The following is a 17,187-nucleotide window of genomic DNA, read 5'->3' as shown; positions in this document are numbered from 1 at the left end:
CCCCTCGCTCCTCTAGGGGGGTGTCTGTCCGCAATGGAGTTATCCCTTCCAATTCTTAGTGGTCATACATGGGTGTGGGACCAGCCCATTCTGTATCTCTGCCCCTCCTGCCAGTCTTGAGGTGGCTTCCTCTGTATTTCCTTAGTTGTAGGGCTTCAGTTCAGCTAGACTTCAGGCTATTCTCATTGATGGTTGTTCTGTAGTTTAGTTGTAATTTTGATATGGTCGTGAGAGGAAGTATGCATAGCATTTACCTACTCCTCTATCTTGACCAGATCTCTAGTAGATTAAAATATTTGCTCACCATTCTGTAAATCAAAAATTTGGGATGGGAGATCTCATGTGGTCTCTCATGCTAGTCACTCATGTCTATAGTTATCTGGTGACTGGAAAGTGGCCAGTCAGTCTAAAAACAATCACTTACATCATTTGGGGTTAGTTGCTAGCTGAGCAGCATGTCTCTTAGGCTTTCCTGGACTTCTTCCCATGGTGGCTAGGTTCCCAAAACATCCAGAGACATTATTTATGGGGGTGATCTTTACAATAGCAGTGTACCATAAATGGGTATTTGGAAGTCAGAGTAAATAGGTTCCACTTCAGGTGTTGGAGTTCTGCAGTTATCTCCCCAGGGATTTTGTCACACAGAATGCAGCTTACACAGTGTTCCACAATATTTCCAACTCAGAGGAGTGACACCTCCACCAGCAAATCTGTGTAATCCCTTTTTCATTTAAGAGGAACAGAATCTCAAATATAAATTCCTTTCAAATGCTTGTATATCATCTGTTGCTCCCTTACTTTGGGAGGTAGATATGCGTTGGGTTCTGATGTCCATGTCACTTTTCCATTTTCTCTGAATGGGCACTCCAGAGAATGAGCTGAAAAACTCAAAGACTGATGGAGTTTAACTAGGGTAAGTTGTCCCCATTCCACATTTAATAAAAAAGTGGTATTATGCAGGTATGTAGATAAGCTAATCACCTGACCTAATCAGCAATGCAGATTTTTAAAAGCCTTTCTAATTACTTCCTTAGCTTGGCTGAAAGTATGGGTAAAAGGAGTTTCTCAGCATGATGGTAGCAGATGTATTTCATAATATTGATTGAAAATATTGGAAAGAAATCCACAATTATACTGTTCCTGAAAAGTACATCAAAAAAGATGTCATATTTAACATATTTTAAACTTTCATTGAGATATAAACATAACATAATTTAGATTATCGACTCTCCCACACCAGTATTTGGAGTCTTTCGAACAGCTAGACTTTAACTTTCAGAGTCAGATTGCTTATTGGTTGACTGCCTGCATCTTCCTTGAGGTGCATCACTTACCTATGAGAGCTCTTTCTGTCTTGGGCACAGTGGGACCACCAGAGGATTCCCTTTTCTTTAGCTATTTGTTAATTTGGTATCTTGGCATAGGAGTCTTAGTAGTGCATGATGTTTCAACAACTTTAAATGTTAAATTGTTGACATTTACAGGCATATGTAACACCACACAATGTGTGATTTGGAAGCCTAGATAGATCTGTTGCTCATGTTCTTGGCTGAATTTGAATAGTTATGAATGATTGTTAAATGAATCATTCTATAACAGGATTGCCCAAAAGAAACCATATATGAATTCCTGGTTGAAATGTCTGTATCACCCCTGTGTCCTGTCCTACATGAGTGCTGGTGGTTCTTCTTTACCTTCTGTGAGCTGCTCAATATCTCTCCCTTACATTCTGTTTAACATAAGTTAGCCCAAGCCGGTTTCTGTGCAGCAATATGTGCCTTTGGAGTGACTGAATGCTTAAGTAGCTCTCTATTATCAGATGGTTGTGGAACTGGTTCCTTTCTTCTACGAAGAGCTTCTCCAACACCCCTCTCTAGGAAGTCTTCTCTAGAGGTCAGATGGAAAATAGTCTTTTTGCCCTTCTATGTGTGGTACAAAGAAAACGTTCAAAAACTCTTTAATGAGGATCATTACATAATTTCTGGCATTTAAAGAAGTGATTGCTGTATTTGAGGAATTGGCGAGAGCTGAGTCTTATGACAGTGGATTGTTTTATTTGAGGGCCAGAAAATATGGATAATCCAATATATGATTTAATTTCTTTGCTAGTGACTGAAACCAGAACATAGTTATGCAATGGAAAGTCACACAATGTAATACTTCTCTATATCCAGACTCTTAAATCTCTAGATTGGAGTTTCTCAACCTGGCACTAGTGACATTTTAGACTGGTTAACTTTTGTCATGGGGGACTGACTGTCCTATGTATTGTAGGACGTGTTAGGAGTATCATTGGCTTCTGATGCCAGTAACATCTCACTCCCCCAAGTTGTGACAAATCCGAATGTCTCCGACATTGCCAAATGTCCCTTGGGGGGCAAATTTGCCCTTGTTTGAGGATAACTGATTTAGGTTATTTGAGTTATTTTCCCTTTAATTTAAACTACTATTATCAAGCACTTTCACTGGTCAAAGTACATTATGTTTATACTTACAGGCAGAATGTATGGCAGATACACGAATGCATTAGGCTCAACAGATACAAGTTTCTTCCTAACCAAGTTCAGTTACAAATATGTTGAACTTTTCTGGTACAGTTTTTCTATGCATATTGTAAATGTGAGGTAGAATCATAAGAAGTTGTGTCTTTGTGGATAAAAAAAAAAAAATGGTGAAATACCAGGATTTCCCTGAAATTCTACCTAATGCATGATGCACAGTAAGCCAAAAAAAAAAAATATATATATATATATATATATATATATATATATACACACACACACACACACATATATATATATATATATTTGAGAAAAAAATTAAATTGTAAATGTACCTGGATATCATTGTAACCATGATTGTAAGTGAATTTGCTTTCCTTTGCAAGCAGTGGTGGTTTTAGAAATGTCATGTGGGCAGGTTTGAGGAGCAGCGATGTGTTGGAGCTGGCTGGGGTGGAAGTCATGCGTTTTAACAATGTGCAGCTTTTTAGAGTACTTTTCATTTAGAAGGCATGTGTATTTTTGCTTGAGGTGAGGACTGTTGGAAATCCTCAGCAGTGGCCTAAAGCTGTTCATAGAGAAGAGGAGGTGGAAATGAAATGTAACTTTTAAAAATGTACGTTAACATACAAAGTGCTGACTGTAATTCTTATTTGAAAGGATCTGATGGTCTGGTCAACAAGGGGCAGATCATTAGGCTATCTCTTGCTTTGGCCAAGTTTACAGTGGGAGGAGGATCATATCTGGAAATGCCTTTTATGAAAAATGAAATCAGGATGGAGACGAAGAGTACTTGTCAGCACATAAAAACACATAATTAACATGCTACTACTTCTGTCATTTTTCTATATTCAGATTTCCACTTACAGCAATAATGAACAACATGATAATCATTCACTGAATTATGAAAAATACCTAAATCTTTTGAGTCTTGTGAACCGTGTTCTTCTTAAGCTTATGACGAGGGTTGTAAGCAAGAGCAGTAAAATGGCCAGGACCCTGGCAGCAGGACCAAGGAGAAGCCCGAGTGTCCACCCGTAGCTCATGAGCTACCCAATCAGCTTCTGACCACTCGGCAGTTGGTAACGTCATGGATTTTAGAGTTGCTCTGTCATCATGCCCTGAAACTACTGAGAGTTGATGGAGGTTTTGTAAATCAGATGAACATGAGGAAAGAGTCAGTGAGCTCTCAGTACATAGCATACGTCACTTTCACTAATTCCTGGGATTTCTAGACAATTCCATGTGTGTGATATACACAGAGGAGACCTTCCATGCTTGATGTTGGTCCAGGACAAGGTTAACTGTCTGCACACTAATTTTAATTCATATATATGCCTTTTTTTCCCAGCACAAATGGACCCCCGAGGCCTATCTCCCAGACAAAGTAAAAGTGACAGTGATGATGATGACCTGCCAAATGTGACCTTAGATAGCGTTAATGAAACTGGATCTACGGCCCTTTCCATAGCCAGAGCAGTACAAGAGTAAGTATCACATTCTCAGGATGAAATAAGAATTGCCAAGGTGTTCAATGGATAATGGAAACAGCAGCATCTCCTGTTCCCCAGATATGTCATCCTAGCCCTGAGCTGGCACACGTGTCAGCATCTTTCCATTCAGCCTTATGTTCTTCGGGAGATTAGGAGGAAGCCTGGAGTGTTTTACGTAGCTGAAAATGTGTTCTAATTAGAAATAAGACTTCTGTGCCTCTCTTCTGATACCTCCTGCCCCTTCTCCTCAACTCTGGAGAAAAAAAAATGGTTCGTTTTGAATGTCACTATCCAATTATCATCATCATTGTTATTATTCATATACAACAGTCAAGAGAAATAAAATATAGCAAGTATTATTATCTTGTTTTGACAGGAAAGTACATTATATGATTTTTGGAAATTTCAAGTTTGAAGATAATATGTGGAAAAATCAGAATCATGTAGTTTTTGAAAGGATCTTTTCTCTCTCCTTTTATCTGGACCATAGGTTTAGATCTCAGCCCTTGTTTATTGAAAATAGCTGTGTTTCTGTCATTGTCAGTTCTGTATTTAGTCTTAAACCTATGGCTGATCCAACCATATTTTTTCTCTAGAACAATTTTTAATAACATAATCTTGAAGAAGAGGAGGATTTAAATAGGCACTGTTATTGCTGACACACACATTAATTAACAGTTTACTCAAAATGATCTTAGTTGTTTCCCGTGTATTTCTTTTCCCAAATATTGAATTGAATACCTACTCTGTTCCATGCATTAAGCCTTGAAATAAAAAACATTTTTATTAAAGTATAACATTTTAAAATTTAAAGCATATATGTGTGTGTGTGTAAAATGAGCAATATATCTCTCTGTAACATGTATTATATATTGATGTATATGTGTATACACACAAATATATATGATATATTAGAGGAAACCAGGATATAGTAGGTTTCCTAACCAGGAAACCTAAAATGAAATTTGGGATCAGATCTGGATTCAAATTGATATTCAAGCTCTTAATAGCTGTGTGACTTGGCAAGTTATTTAACTACTCTGAGGTGTTTCTTCATCTGTAGTAAGAAAATCAGAATACTTGGCTGTGTGAGGGTGTGATGCAGTTGCGAGGCATTAAAAGCAAATCATGAAGTTTGAGCACATGGACTTTTATGGTGGGAGTAGCATTATAATTAGTGGTAGTGGGAATAGCGATAGTGTGGGGCATACGTATATGACAACTAAAAAAGACAAATGTTGCAAGTTTCATTACTCATTGTACAAATGAAGATACCAAGGGTCAGGGAAGTTAAAGGACTTGTCCAAAGTCATATCATAAAGGATAACAAGACAAAGTTTGGTACTTCTCACTCCAAAAACCGATGTTTTTCTGCGAATGCCTGTAGTATCTGTTCCCAATAATATTCTTCTACTTGAACAGTTTATAAAAACATTTTTTTTTCAGATTTGTTGAAATAACTGGTTGTAGGAAGTTAATTTCTCTAAAGCAAATGTTAACTTGAACCAGGGTAGGCATTGAATCAGAGGGGTTGCTGAAATCATATTTAAAATGGTAGCATGCCAAGTCACCTCATCGCTAGTTCAGTGATCAGCCGCGTGATCATGGACTTGTATGAGCTGAAACTTAAGGTCAAGGATTCTGTGTTCTCCCTTGTAAAATCAGACTAAATAATGACAAGCTTTAATAGTGAGATAAATAGAGTTTCATAGACATTCCAATCACATTGTTTTTCTGCATTATATCTAGATAGAGAGATAGATGATAGATAGATAGATAGATAGATAGATAGATAGATAGATGTTAGATAGATGATAGATAGCTATAATGCAGAAAAACTATATATATATGTGTATATATATATATATATATTGGGTTGGAAAAGTCATGACGTATTTTTTCTGTTTTTCGTTGCATATATATATATATATAGATAGATATCTATATAGAGAGAGGGAGAGACAGATTAGATATATGTGTGTAGAGAGACTTTAGAGATGTGTTTCTTTTAATTCAAACTTTCAAGTTTTGAACTGTGATTACTAAAATCTAAATTATACTCACTCTATTTGGGGCTTATATAGCAAGTAATGGTATTAACTTCTTCAACATAACTATGTTTGGTGCTTTTAATATTATGTGCTTATAATATTATATGCTTATAATATAATACATATTAATGTGAAACTTTTAATAACCTCAGAAACCAGAGCCTTCATTGTCAACCATAACCTCTCTGATTTGCTTTGTGAAAACTCTTTAAAGCCACAATATTTTGTGTAGCTGTGCATATGCCTGTCTTTGTTACTATTACAAAAGTTGCATGTGTACCTAGGGAAATGCCAGATTCATTATTCATGTAAGTGTTTTCATTAAACGATTAGTAAAGAATACTGAGCTGTCACCTGGGAGGCCCTAGCATGCCAGGACCCATCAATAGTTAATTAACCATCATTCAAGATGGACTATGTGTGTAAACACTGCAGAGTGCAAAATTACTAGTAGATGGAGCAAAAAGAATGTTCTGTAGAGACCTCTTAAATACAGGTGTATTTCAAAATTTACAATAATATATTGAGAAAAGTTTTATGCTGGGACAAATAAATATGTAATCCTTGTTAGACAATTAGAAAATAAAAACTGTGCCTAAGTTTACCCAAAGTAACTTTCAACGTTCACAACTGTGAACAAGTCTTTCTGCTCTCCTATTCTTTAATGCATATCTCTGTTTCATTATTAATTTATCTTTCCTCTTTTTCTATTTGCCTTTGGATCTTGATGCCTTGTGTGAACTCCTAAGCTGTCAAACAGAAAAAAAAACCTCTAGTATACAAACAAAAAAATTGAATAATAAAAGGATAAAACATGAGCTTGGTTGGCATGGTGAAGATGAGAGGATTTCGAAAGACGTCGATTTTCTGCCTTTGCAGAACTTTCCTAAGAGAATTAGGTTGAGAAGAATGTTTGCAGGTAAAGAAAGAGGTGATGAAATCAAAGGCTTATCTACAGTAGAAGTAGCACCTTTTAAAAGACCTGGGCAACCAGTGTACTTTTGTCATTTCAGTTAATGACAAAAGGAGCCATGGTTTAGGAGGAGTTTAAAGGCTGGCCTCATTTCATTGGCCCGTAGTGGAGTGTTAAGGAAGAGAAGGGGGAAGATGAGAAAGGAGGATGTTAAGGAGGCTTGACACTAGAGAGGGATGACACTGCCTTGCTCTAGGCCAGCCCTTAGATCAAGATGCTAATCCACAGGCCACCTATCTCCAGCCGAAGCTCTCCTTTCCCATTCCGATTCGTAGCCTTGCCTCGTGCAATAATCATTATAGTTTGGATTTTTAAAATGGTGCTTATTTTATTAACATTGTCATATTTGTAAAGCATAAAACTTAATATGCTAATAAATGTTTTCTTAATATCTGATATGTATTTACTGGTTTTTAAAATGAACTTGTATTAAACCTTCAGTTTAAGAAATGTTTCCTTTGATTTGAAATGGCAGAAGTTGTTAGTCAAAATTGCATCCCCTGTCCCCTCAAATAGTCACATATTCCTACCATTCCATGAAAAAGAACATTGCTTGGTGGCTAGAGCAGCAACCTGAGGTCACCTCGATTTATATAGATTTATATAATGAGGCCACTAGGACTGATCATTTCAAGCATTTTCATTTTCACTTGATTTCCCATTTATCAGCTCAGCATCAGTGAATTCAGATAAATTGGAAGAACTGGCCACAGAGAGGCCCACAGACGGGCTCTCCCCTTTTCTTATTTCGTTGTACAGAGGGTGCCAAAACAATGTATACATATTTTAAGGAAGGAAAAAACGGTATTAAAATAGTAATACTCAATATATACTGATAACAGAAGATGAATACAAGTCATGTGTATACATTCTTTTGACGCCCCCAATATAGAGACTGTCCTGGTCAGACACCATGTATTCAGTAATTCTGACAAAGCCAACTTCCAGCCATTCATAGAACATCTGTTTTCTCTTGGTCTGTTTTTGTTTTTTTTTTGTTTTTTCCACCCCTGATGGTAAAATAGGGTCATTACCTTTAACAACCTGAAAAACATAATTATGAAATAAATGTTTGTGAAAAAGAGGTACAGGCACATGATTAGAGCCAATTATTATAATTAACTCTAACTCTAGGCAAAACAATCATATTTTTTAAATAGGTAAAGTCTGGCTTTGTTAGCCAGAGCCTCTAATTTCTGTACCTCTTTTTCTTCTTTTTTTTCTAATTCCAAACATTCATAATCCTCATTTGTTGGTGTGAGTAGAATAATCAACTTCCTTCAAGTTAAAGTGTAAATGAATCATGATATATGAAAGACAGCCCTCCTCAGAGAAATTTCTATTTAACCAGGAACAAGCCTTAAACCAGAAGAATAAGGCTCTAGATACAATACTTTCAGGAAGAGTGAAGGGGAAAGGGTAAGGGGAGGGGGGAAAGCAGATGAAGATGTTAAGGATGTGAACCTGTGTTTCCCAGTGTCCTTTCAGAATTGATGAGGGCACCAATGGTATTTAACTCACAACATATCTGAGTAATCTGCTCTCTGATTTTGATTATAACTCTCAGAGGGTAACAAACAACATAAATTAGTAGCGTTAGTCACTTTTTGCTTTGACTCGCATCGCTGATATTCGCATCTGTTAAAATGATTCCTTTAAATGGTTCATTGTCGATTACATTGAAGCTAATGCAACACTTCACTGTCTTCTTCCCCCTGTTTTAATTACTGCTGACCCTTGAACAACACAGGTTTAAACTGCTTGGGTTCACTTGTACATCAATTTCTTTCAATAAGTACTATAAATGTATTTTCTCTTCCTTATGATTTTCTTAATAACATTTTTTCTAGCTTACTTTATTGTAGGAATACAGTTTATAACACATATAACATATAAAACGTGTTAACTGACTATGTGGGATCGGTAAGGCTTCCCGTCAACAGTAGGCTGTTAGTAGTCAAGTTTTGGGGGAGTCAAAATTTACACACGGATTTTTGAGCACACAAGAGTCAGCGCCTCCAACCCCCACATTGTTCAAGAGTCAACTGTATATTGCTCATATGCAGTGGCTTTCTGAAAGAAAAACAATTTATGAATTTCTGGAGATAGAGAATTTTACCTTTAGTACATTTTCACTTAAATGTTCTTCAAAAGAACAGATATGGTAGCAAGTTAGATAACCTATTGCTTTCTTCAAACCTTATTGCTAGTTCAGTTATCATGGTTCTTATTTTAGAAAATTACATTTAATGATCAAAGAAGGTCAGAAATCTTGGGGGGTTGTTTTTGTTTTTTTTTCCTTCATTTTTCTTCTAAACTTCTTAACCACCACTCTTATTTCTTGCAATTTCCTCATGTATGATTGTGTTTATGTATTTTAAATTGCAGTAGAGAACAGTACTAGAGATGAGGAGGAAAGAGAAAACAAAAGAACTGTTACTCAGAGCCTACTTTGGGGCAGATTCTATGAAAACTCATGTAGTTTTCATTTAATTTGCCCTATGATCCAGTTTTTATCCAACAGATAAAAAAAACGAGCTTCGGGTTTACTCTGTCTCCAGAGATCCTATAACTGGTAATTGGCAGAGCTCATATTCAAATCCAAGTTTGTTGCTCTGTAAACCCATATTCCCTTATGAAGGCAGCTTCTGTTTTTATTCTGTGGTCTTAAAATCTCTAAATTGTAACTATCTAAAACAAGCAATGCTTTTTGAGTCTTGAAAAGTCAGGATACAACTTTTATGAAATAATTTCAGATTTTGTGATCTTTAAGCTCATTGTTACTTTAAATATATAATCTGATTTAAGAGGAAACAATTCTGTCAAATGCCTTCTCAAAAATTATTTTTAAAAGGTATTTCACTTCTATAAAACACAGCAGCTTTTTCTGACATTTTAAATAGAAGCCTTATTTTAAATTTAAAGGAAACTCAAAAATAAACATTTTTACAAATTATATCAAGCACTTAAAATATAATTTGGGAATGTTAAACATTAATTCTTAATTCAAAACAGTGACTTTCATAGAATAAACCCTGGTGTTGGCCAATATGAAGTTACTTAAATCTAGTATTTTATGTAAGCTTAGCCATTATTAATCCTTCCTAAAATTCACTGATTGTGATTCAACTTTGAAAAGTTAAGCAAGTCTTCTATGTAATACCTTAGTTAACTTTTTCAAATATACAACATTTATACCAGCAGGGAAATTATAAAAACATATATAAATTATACCGAAGGGCTTTATTACAAGGCCGTCTTTTTACAGATACATGCAGTTCACCCTAGAAAGCACACATGGACACAAAGACACTTACTCTAATATAGATGCAATTCTCTTACAATTACATAGCAAAATGAAGGTTTATATTGAAATGTGAGGAAATACAAACATAATAGAGTGTTCTTCATACCAACTTCACTGTTATTTCATTAAAAGCAATTATTGCTCGAGAAAATGCATTTTCAAGTGTGTTTCAGTATAAACACACACACTAACATTTCCAAAGCCAAAAAAGAGCTTCCCTTTTAGAACCATTCTGTTAGCCTTTAAAAGGAAAATTTTGTCGAAGGGTTGAAATGGTACGGGGCCATCTTCTTTTGTATCCCTTGACTTAAAGATCTGAGAGTATTTGGGTAACGTCTCTTCCCTTATCTGCTGATTAGAATAAACTCAACTGAGTTGATTGTGCCCAGAGCTCAGTATGTCAAATGATTTTCAGCTTTTGTTCTTAAATCCTTCCCAGATTCTTGTCTTATTAAAAGAAACTATATCTTTTAAGCTTAACATGTTTGGGACACCCTCAAATTCCCACTTCATGTCTTACCAGAGAAACACCTTTGACTCAGACCTTTAGACGGAGGTCTAGCTCTCTCGTGGTGACTATCATGGCTGATGTGGGAGCTACTAATGGGTAAATCCAAGAGCTTCACTCTCCTGCCAGGGCCCTTTAACACCTTTAGGTTGCTCTTCTTTTGAAGGAAGTCAGGAAAGACTGCTGATGACTGTGAATGAATGCAGATAAAACCTAAAGTGTATACTTAGCCTTCATCAGCCCAACAGTCTTCCAAGCCAAAAAGGAAAAATTAAAAATTGTGATCACTGGGGCTGACTGGTTAGCTCAGTTGATTAGAGCGTCCTGCTGATAACACCAGTGTTGCCGGTTCGATCCCTGCATGGGCCACTGTGAGCTGTGCCCTCTCTAAAAGAGTTAACTATGCCATTGTAGCATGAAAGCAATGTGTAACCAGTGACCATGGATGTTTCCCAATTAAAAAAAAAAAATGTGGTCACTGAATAACTCAGTCCCTGGGTATTCAGTAGCAAGTTGGAGACTATACACCCATGCACAGTCCCTTTTATCTGCTTGATGGGCAGTGTTGATCTCTTTAAAAAGAAAAGTATAATCAAGTTTGGCCAATAATTTGAGATTATGTTTAAAAAAATTAGTAATTTCTAAGATAACTCATGATTTTGAATATAACTGTATTTCCTGTGGTCATACGGTATACTGTAAACTGATTATAAGTATTTATTTGGTTCAATTGCTTGACATACTTTTCCATGTGTGATCTTCATGTACCTTCTTTCTTGCTGTATGGCCTACCTATTGCACTTACGTACACATTTAATTTTCATACATATGTATATATTCTTAATGGGGGCAACTAGTGAGTAGAAGGCAGTCATTTCTCATGCATTGTTGATGTGTGTTGACATAGATACTCAGTAATAATGTTGAAATATTAATGTTTTGCTACAAGTTCCCAGAACTATTCATCACTATTGCATTTATTAATATAGTCCAAGAGAGTACACATGATAAAAATCCATACTGTAATATAGTTGCAATTAACTCAATTCACCAGGATATAATCTCTTCTATTTTTAGTCAAAGGCTCTAGACCAGCGGTTCTCAACCTTCCTAGTGCCGCGACCCCTTAATATAGTTCCTCATGCTGTGGTGACCCCCAACCATAAAATTATTTTCTTTGCTACTCTATAACTGTAATTTTGCTACTGTTATGAATCGTAATGTAAATATCTTTTTGTTTTCCGATGGTCTTAGGCAACCCCTGTGAAAGGGTCGTTTGACCCCCAAAGGGGTCACGACCCACAGGTTGAGAACCACTGCTAGACATTCTCTCTTCTTCTTATTCTTCATGAGTTATAGCTGTTGTACCATAATTTGCCTTTACTTTATAACACTTTACCACACACTTGAATCTCAATAAACACATTTACTTACATGCATCCAATGGAAATGAAAAAAAATGAAGGCTATGTTTTCTTGAAGAACTGCTGCTATATAGAAAAATCTCATATAGACAGAAAAAATAGCTAGGATAAGAGTGAACCTTATCAGGTTGATGATTTAGCAAGATATTTTGCCACCTGCTTTCACAATCACACAGATGAGGGTAACCACCCATAGAAGTCAAATACATCAGCATTGTGGCTCATCCTAAAAATTAAATCCCAAACCATGTACAGTTAGTATAGTAAAAATGCCAGTAAATTTTAAAGCTATTTCTGATTAATCTGCAAAATTATTAGGGTAGGGGAAAGGATTCCAAACCTTAAATTATAAAATAAAATTAATTCTGCCACATTTTAGTTTTAAAATTACCTAATATATCCGTAAATGTTATTTCTACTTATAGGAAAGCACATCTAATATATAAAAGTGAACCTTTAACTTAATTTTAAAGTAATTATATACTCTTGCTAAAATGATCATTTTATCAGTCTAATTTTTTATATTAGTTTCAGGTGTACTGAACAACATAATGATTAGACATTTAACACCCCTCACAAAGTGATAACCCCACCAAGTCTACTACCCATCTGATATTGTACATAGCTATTACAATACCATTGACTATACTCCCTATACTATACGTTACATCCTGTGAATGAATACACACACACACACACACACACACACACACACACACACGTATTTAATTATAGTTGACATTCAGTATTATTTTATATTAGTTTCAGGTATACAGTACAGTAGTTAGGTATTTATATAATCTATGAAGTGATCCCCCTGACAAGTCCAGTACCCATCTGACACCCTACATAGCCATTATAACATCATTGATTATATTCCCCATACTCTGTTTCACATCCTCATGACGATTTTGTAACTACCAATTGTACTTCCTGATCCCTTCACCTTTCTCACTCATTCCCTACTCCCCTTCCATCTAGCAACCATCAGTTTGTTCTCTGTATCTATGAGTCTGTTTCTGTTCTGTTTGTTTATTTATTCTGTTTTTTAGATTCCAATATAAGTGAGATCATATGGTACTTGTCTTTCTCAGTCTGACTTGTACCACTTAGCATAATATCCTCTAGGTCCATCCATGTGGTGGCAAATGGTAAGATTTCATCCTTTCTTATGGCAGAGTATCAATCTAATTTTTAATATTAGACTGAGTCAAATAATATTTCTAGATAGAATTAGATATCTTTTTAAGTAATTTAATAAAACAATTCTATCTACCTTCCTGTCTACCTATCTGCCTATCCTTCTAAATATTGGTTAATGTTACTTTTGGCTGCAAATTACAATAAACCTTACTAGAGAGCTCAAACCAAGAATAATTTTTCCAGTATAACAAGAAGTCTGACATAGGCAGCACAGGCTGCTGGAGGCCCTCAGAATATTCTCAAGGTTTCTTTTCTATTTCTGTTTTGTTGTCTTTCATTGTGGCTTTCTTCTCACTAGTTATATGAAGTTCGTTGCATCTTCAAGTATCCTGCCCCTATTCCAGTCAGAAGGGAAGGGATAGAAACACAACAAACTAACTAGCCAGCCAGAGGAACATACCAGCCAACCATGCTACTTTTAAAAAGCTTTTCCAGGAGCCCCACTCTGTGACATCAGCTTATATCTTATTGACCAACATTGGTTTACATGGTCCCAATTATTGCAATATGGCTAAAGAAAAGAAAAATTTGGACAGAGACTGAGTCAGTTAACCAATAATGTCTGGCACCAAGGTTAAAGTTTAATACTTAAATACATATACATATACATATATATGTTATAAATTAGTTTAATATGTATATTTATGCATATACATTGGTTTATCTATGTATTGTATATATGTTGTATATATAGTTCATATATATAATCAGTCATCTGTTGCCACTATAATGCTGGATAGATAGCTCTTGTAAAACTCAGTGGCATACCATCATAAAACACTTCTCTTCCATACATCAGCTGATCATCTGGGGCAGGTCTGCAGGTTGTTGGGGCAGTACTGTTCACGTCTCTCATTTTTCTAAACCCAACAGACAACCCAGGGCATGTATTTCTCATGGCAATGGCTGGAGCACAAAAAGGTAAGCCTAATTTGTACAAACACATTTTAAGCCTTGCTTGTGTCACTCAACTGCCAACATCAAATTGGCCAAAACAAGTCATATGACCAAGCCCAGCATCAGTGTAGGGAAGTGTATTCCTCCCATGGAGATGAGGAGCTTAGGAAAGTGATGACTAATATACTGTTTTGGAAAAGAAAGGCTGTTGTTTGTAGAAGCAATTGAAATTAATTTACCTGTTTTTAAAATCTAATTTCCTAAGTTTTAGCAAATTTTAGCCGTGATCTCATAAAATTTCTGAATGGTTCTGATGGATCTTGTAAATTCTTCCCCCTAGTTCACTTATTGATGTATTTTTTTCAAATCAGTAATGACTAGTACATTTATTGTGTCTTGAAATTTGAATTTTGTAGTGCAAATCCTCATCTCCAGGGTTATACTCTCAGAAATGTTTTATTTTATCAAATATTTTTGTATTTCTAAAATACAGAGCTTGTCAAGAGGCCAGTTCTAACTAAATAAGCAAAATCTTTGAAATATAGTTATATTTAGGCTCTAAATTCAAATTAATATTGATTAATCTCTTATGGTGCACAAAAATGACAAAAAATAAAGTCAGCTATTGTGCTTTTTCCCCTTGATTTCTGAAATTATATAGCTATGGGCCACAATAATGACAAAACATAAATAAAATGTAAAATTGAAGCTGTTTTACAGATAATTGAAAATAAATCTTTGAGCTAAAATTGCACGACCTTTTAACAAAGTGTTTTGGTCTTCAATTCTGCATGCAGTCTGCATTTTGTTTGTATATGTAAGCACTGTCACAAATGAGAGAAAACGTGGGATTGAGTCTTATAGTTTCCATTTTCTAATGCAAATATAAAACTTATTTTAAATTGTACATTTAGAGAAACTTTTCTAATATATGATAGGAAAATGCAAAGAAGAATATGTATTAGAAAAAAATAAATGACTTTTTTAATCAAGAGATTAAAATGTCTTCCTACCATATTATAATGAATGTGTAGATTAGATTATGGGGTTAAAATATTAATTTTCACTACAGCTTTTTAGGATGCTTATTATCCAAGTAAAGTCAGCAGACCAGTAAAGGTTTTACAATGCGAGAATATCCAGCAAAATTAGAAATTGTTCAAGAAAACAAAAAAGACAGTTATTGATTTAAAAGTATGTAATCTCTTTACATACTAAAATCCATTTTTTTAATGTATTTGTAATGTTAGCATTTTACTTTTACATTTTTTACTCAAGTTTCCAGGTTGACAGCTACTTAGAAACAAATGTGGGGGTTCATAAATCTTGCCACATGTATCTTTAAAAGAGCAAGATTATACTAATGTTTTCAAAAGGATTGCATGGTAAATTATTAGTCATGAAAATGAGTAACAGGTTGGTCATGTGCCCAAAAAATCAGGAAGAATCTATCGGAAGTTGTTAAAATCGTTCAGACATGAGCAACTCTGGGTTTCAGCCAGGTCTGTAGTGGTAGCTTTGGAATAAGTATCAGTAACAATAACCCTAAGTTGTGTTAAAAATGTAGAACATTGTAATTATCAATTTATTTTTTTATGTATCTGACAATGTTCCTTAATGTTGTAATGATTGAAATATAGTAATGATTTTTCAGATGAAAAAAATATAATAAGACTCAGGAGAGTTAAGGGACTTAGCTGGTATCATTAGAACTAACAAGTAATGATGTTAATGGTGCCCAATCAGACATAATTTTCCACATGTTAAATGTGCTCTTTCCTGCATTTTGTCTTGAGGGAAAGCATTTATGATTTATTTTTTAAAGGAATAATTCATAGTTTTAGTGTGATAACTAGACTCCAAAGAATAAGATGGAGGGAGAAGGTACGGCCATGCCTTTAAGCTGAATGATGTAATTGAGAGGAGTGGGTGGCGGAGTTTGACATAATGATGAAAGAGCCAGATGGAGAGGTCCTGGTGGTATTTGGAGATCCAGAACTGGAACTGATTAGAGAGGACTGGAAATACAGAAACAAAGTAATTGGCATAAGAACAATGATTGGTTTATTGATTTTTTGAGGTATTGTTTACATATAATAAAATACTCTTATTTTAAGAGTGCAGTTCAAAGGGTTTTAACAATTGTATATCCTCTTGTAACTGCTACCCAAATCAAGATACAGAAAATTTTGATTGCCCAGAAAGTTGCCTTGTACCCCCCCGCAATTTTCTGTCTCCTCCCAACCCACAAACACTTTCTGGTATCTGTCACCAGGGATTAGTTTTAGCCTTTTCACTTATGAAATGATATGCTATGTATTCTTTTGCTTCAGTCTTCTCTCTCTCAACATAATACTTTTGAGATTCTTGCATGTTGTCGCATTGCTAAGTATAGTTCATGTATGGATGTAACACTATCCATTCTCTTTTTGATGAACGTTTGAGTTGTTTCTATTTGGGGCTAATATAATAAGACTGTAGGAACATGCATGTGCAACTCTGCCATGGACATGTTTTCATCTCTCTTAGGTACATACCTAGGAAAGGAATTGCTGGGTCAAAGGTAGATGTGTGTTCATCTTAACAGGAAACTACCAAGCAGTTTTCCAAGTAGTGGCATCCTTTTACATCCCCAACAGCAGTCATACAGGAGTTGCAGTCGCTCTACATTTGGTATCCATAGTCTTTCTTAAAAGGCATTCTACTGATTATTTAATCTTTAAAATAGGATCTATTCAGTTCTTCCCAGCAAAGAACACGATGCCAAGGACCCGGTTTTGGAGGAAGACCTGTGGTGAGGAGGCCGGTGAAGGGAGAACAGTGAATAAAA

The 17,187-nt window shown here is 35.3% G+C and overlaps 1 protein-coding gene across 7 annotated transcripts in view; it reads left to right on the top strand.

Annotated features, from left to right (window-relative positions):
* The window catches only part of KLF12 (KLF transcription factor 12), a 529,300-nt gene that overhangs the window by 410,308 nt on the left and 101,805 nt on the right, over positions 1-17,187 (top strand). For 6 of the 7 annotated variants that reach the window (XM_019652141.1, XM_019652137.1, XM_019652140.1 and 3 more), the window contains 2 exons: positions 3,853-3,988; positions 14,334-14,381. In XM_019652141.1, the coding sequence (XP_019507686.1) occupies positions 3,853-3,988; positions 14,334-14,381 (184 nt within the window). The remainder of the gene's footprint in view (positions 1-3,852; positions 3,989-14,333; positions 14,382-17,187) is intronic. The other variant, XM_019652143.1, reaches the window with a different exon arrangement.

This window comes from Hipposideros armiger, unplaced genomic scaffold, assembly GCF_001890085.2.
Source record: "Hipposideros armiger isolate ML-2016 unplaced genomic scaffold, ASM189008v1 scaffold_174, whole genome shotgun sequence".
Lineage (NCBI taxonomy): Eukaryota > Metazoa > Chordata > Mammalia > Chiroptera > Hipposideridae > Hipposideros > Hipposideros armiger.
This window is presented reverse-complemented; position numbering and strand designations above follow the sequence as displayed.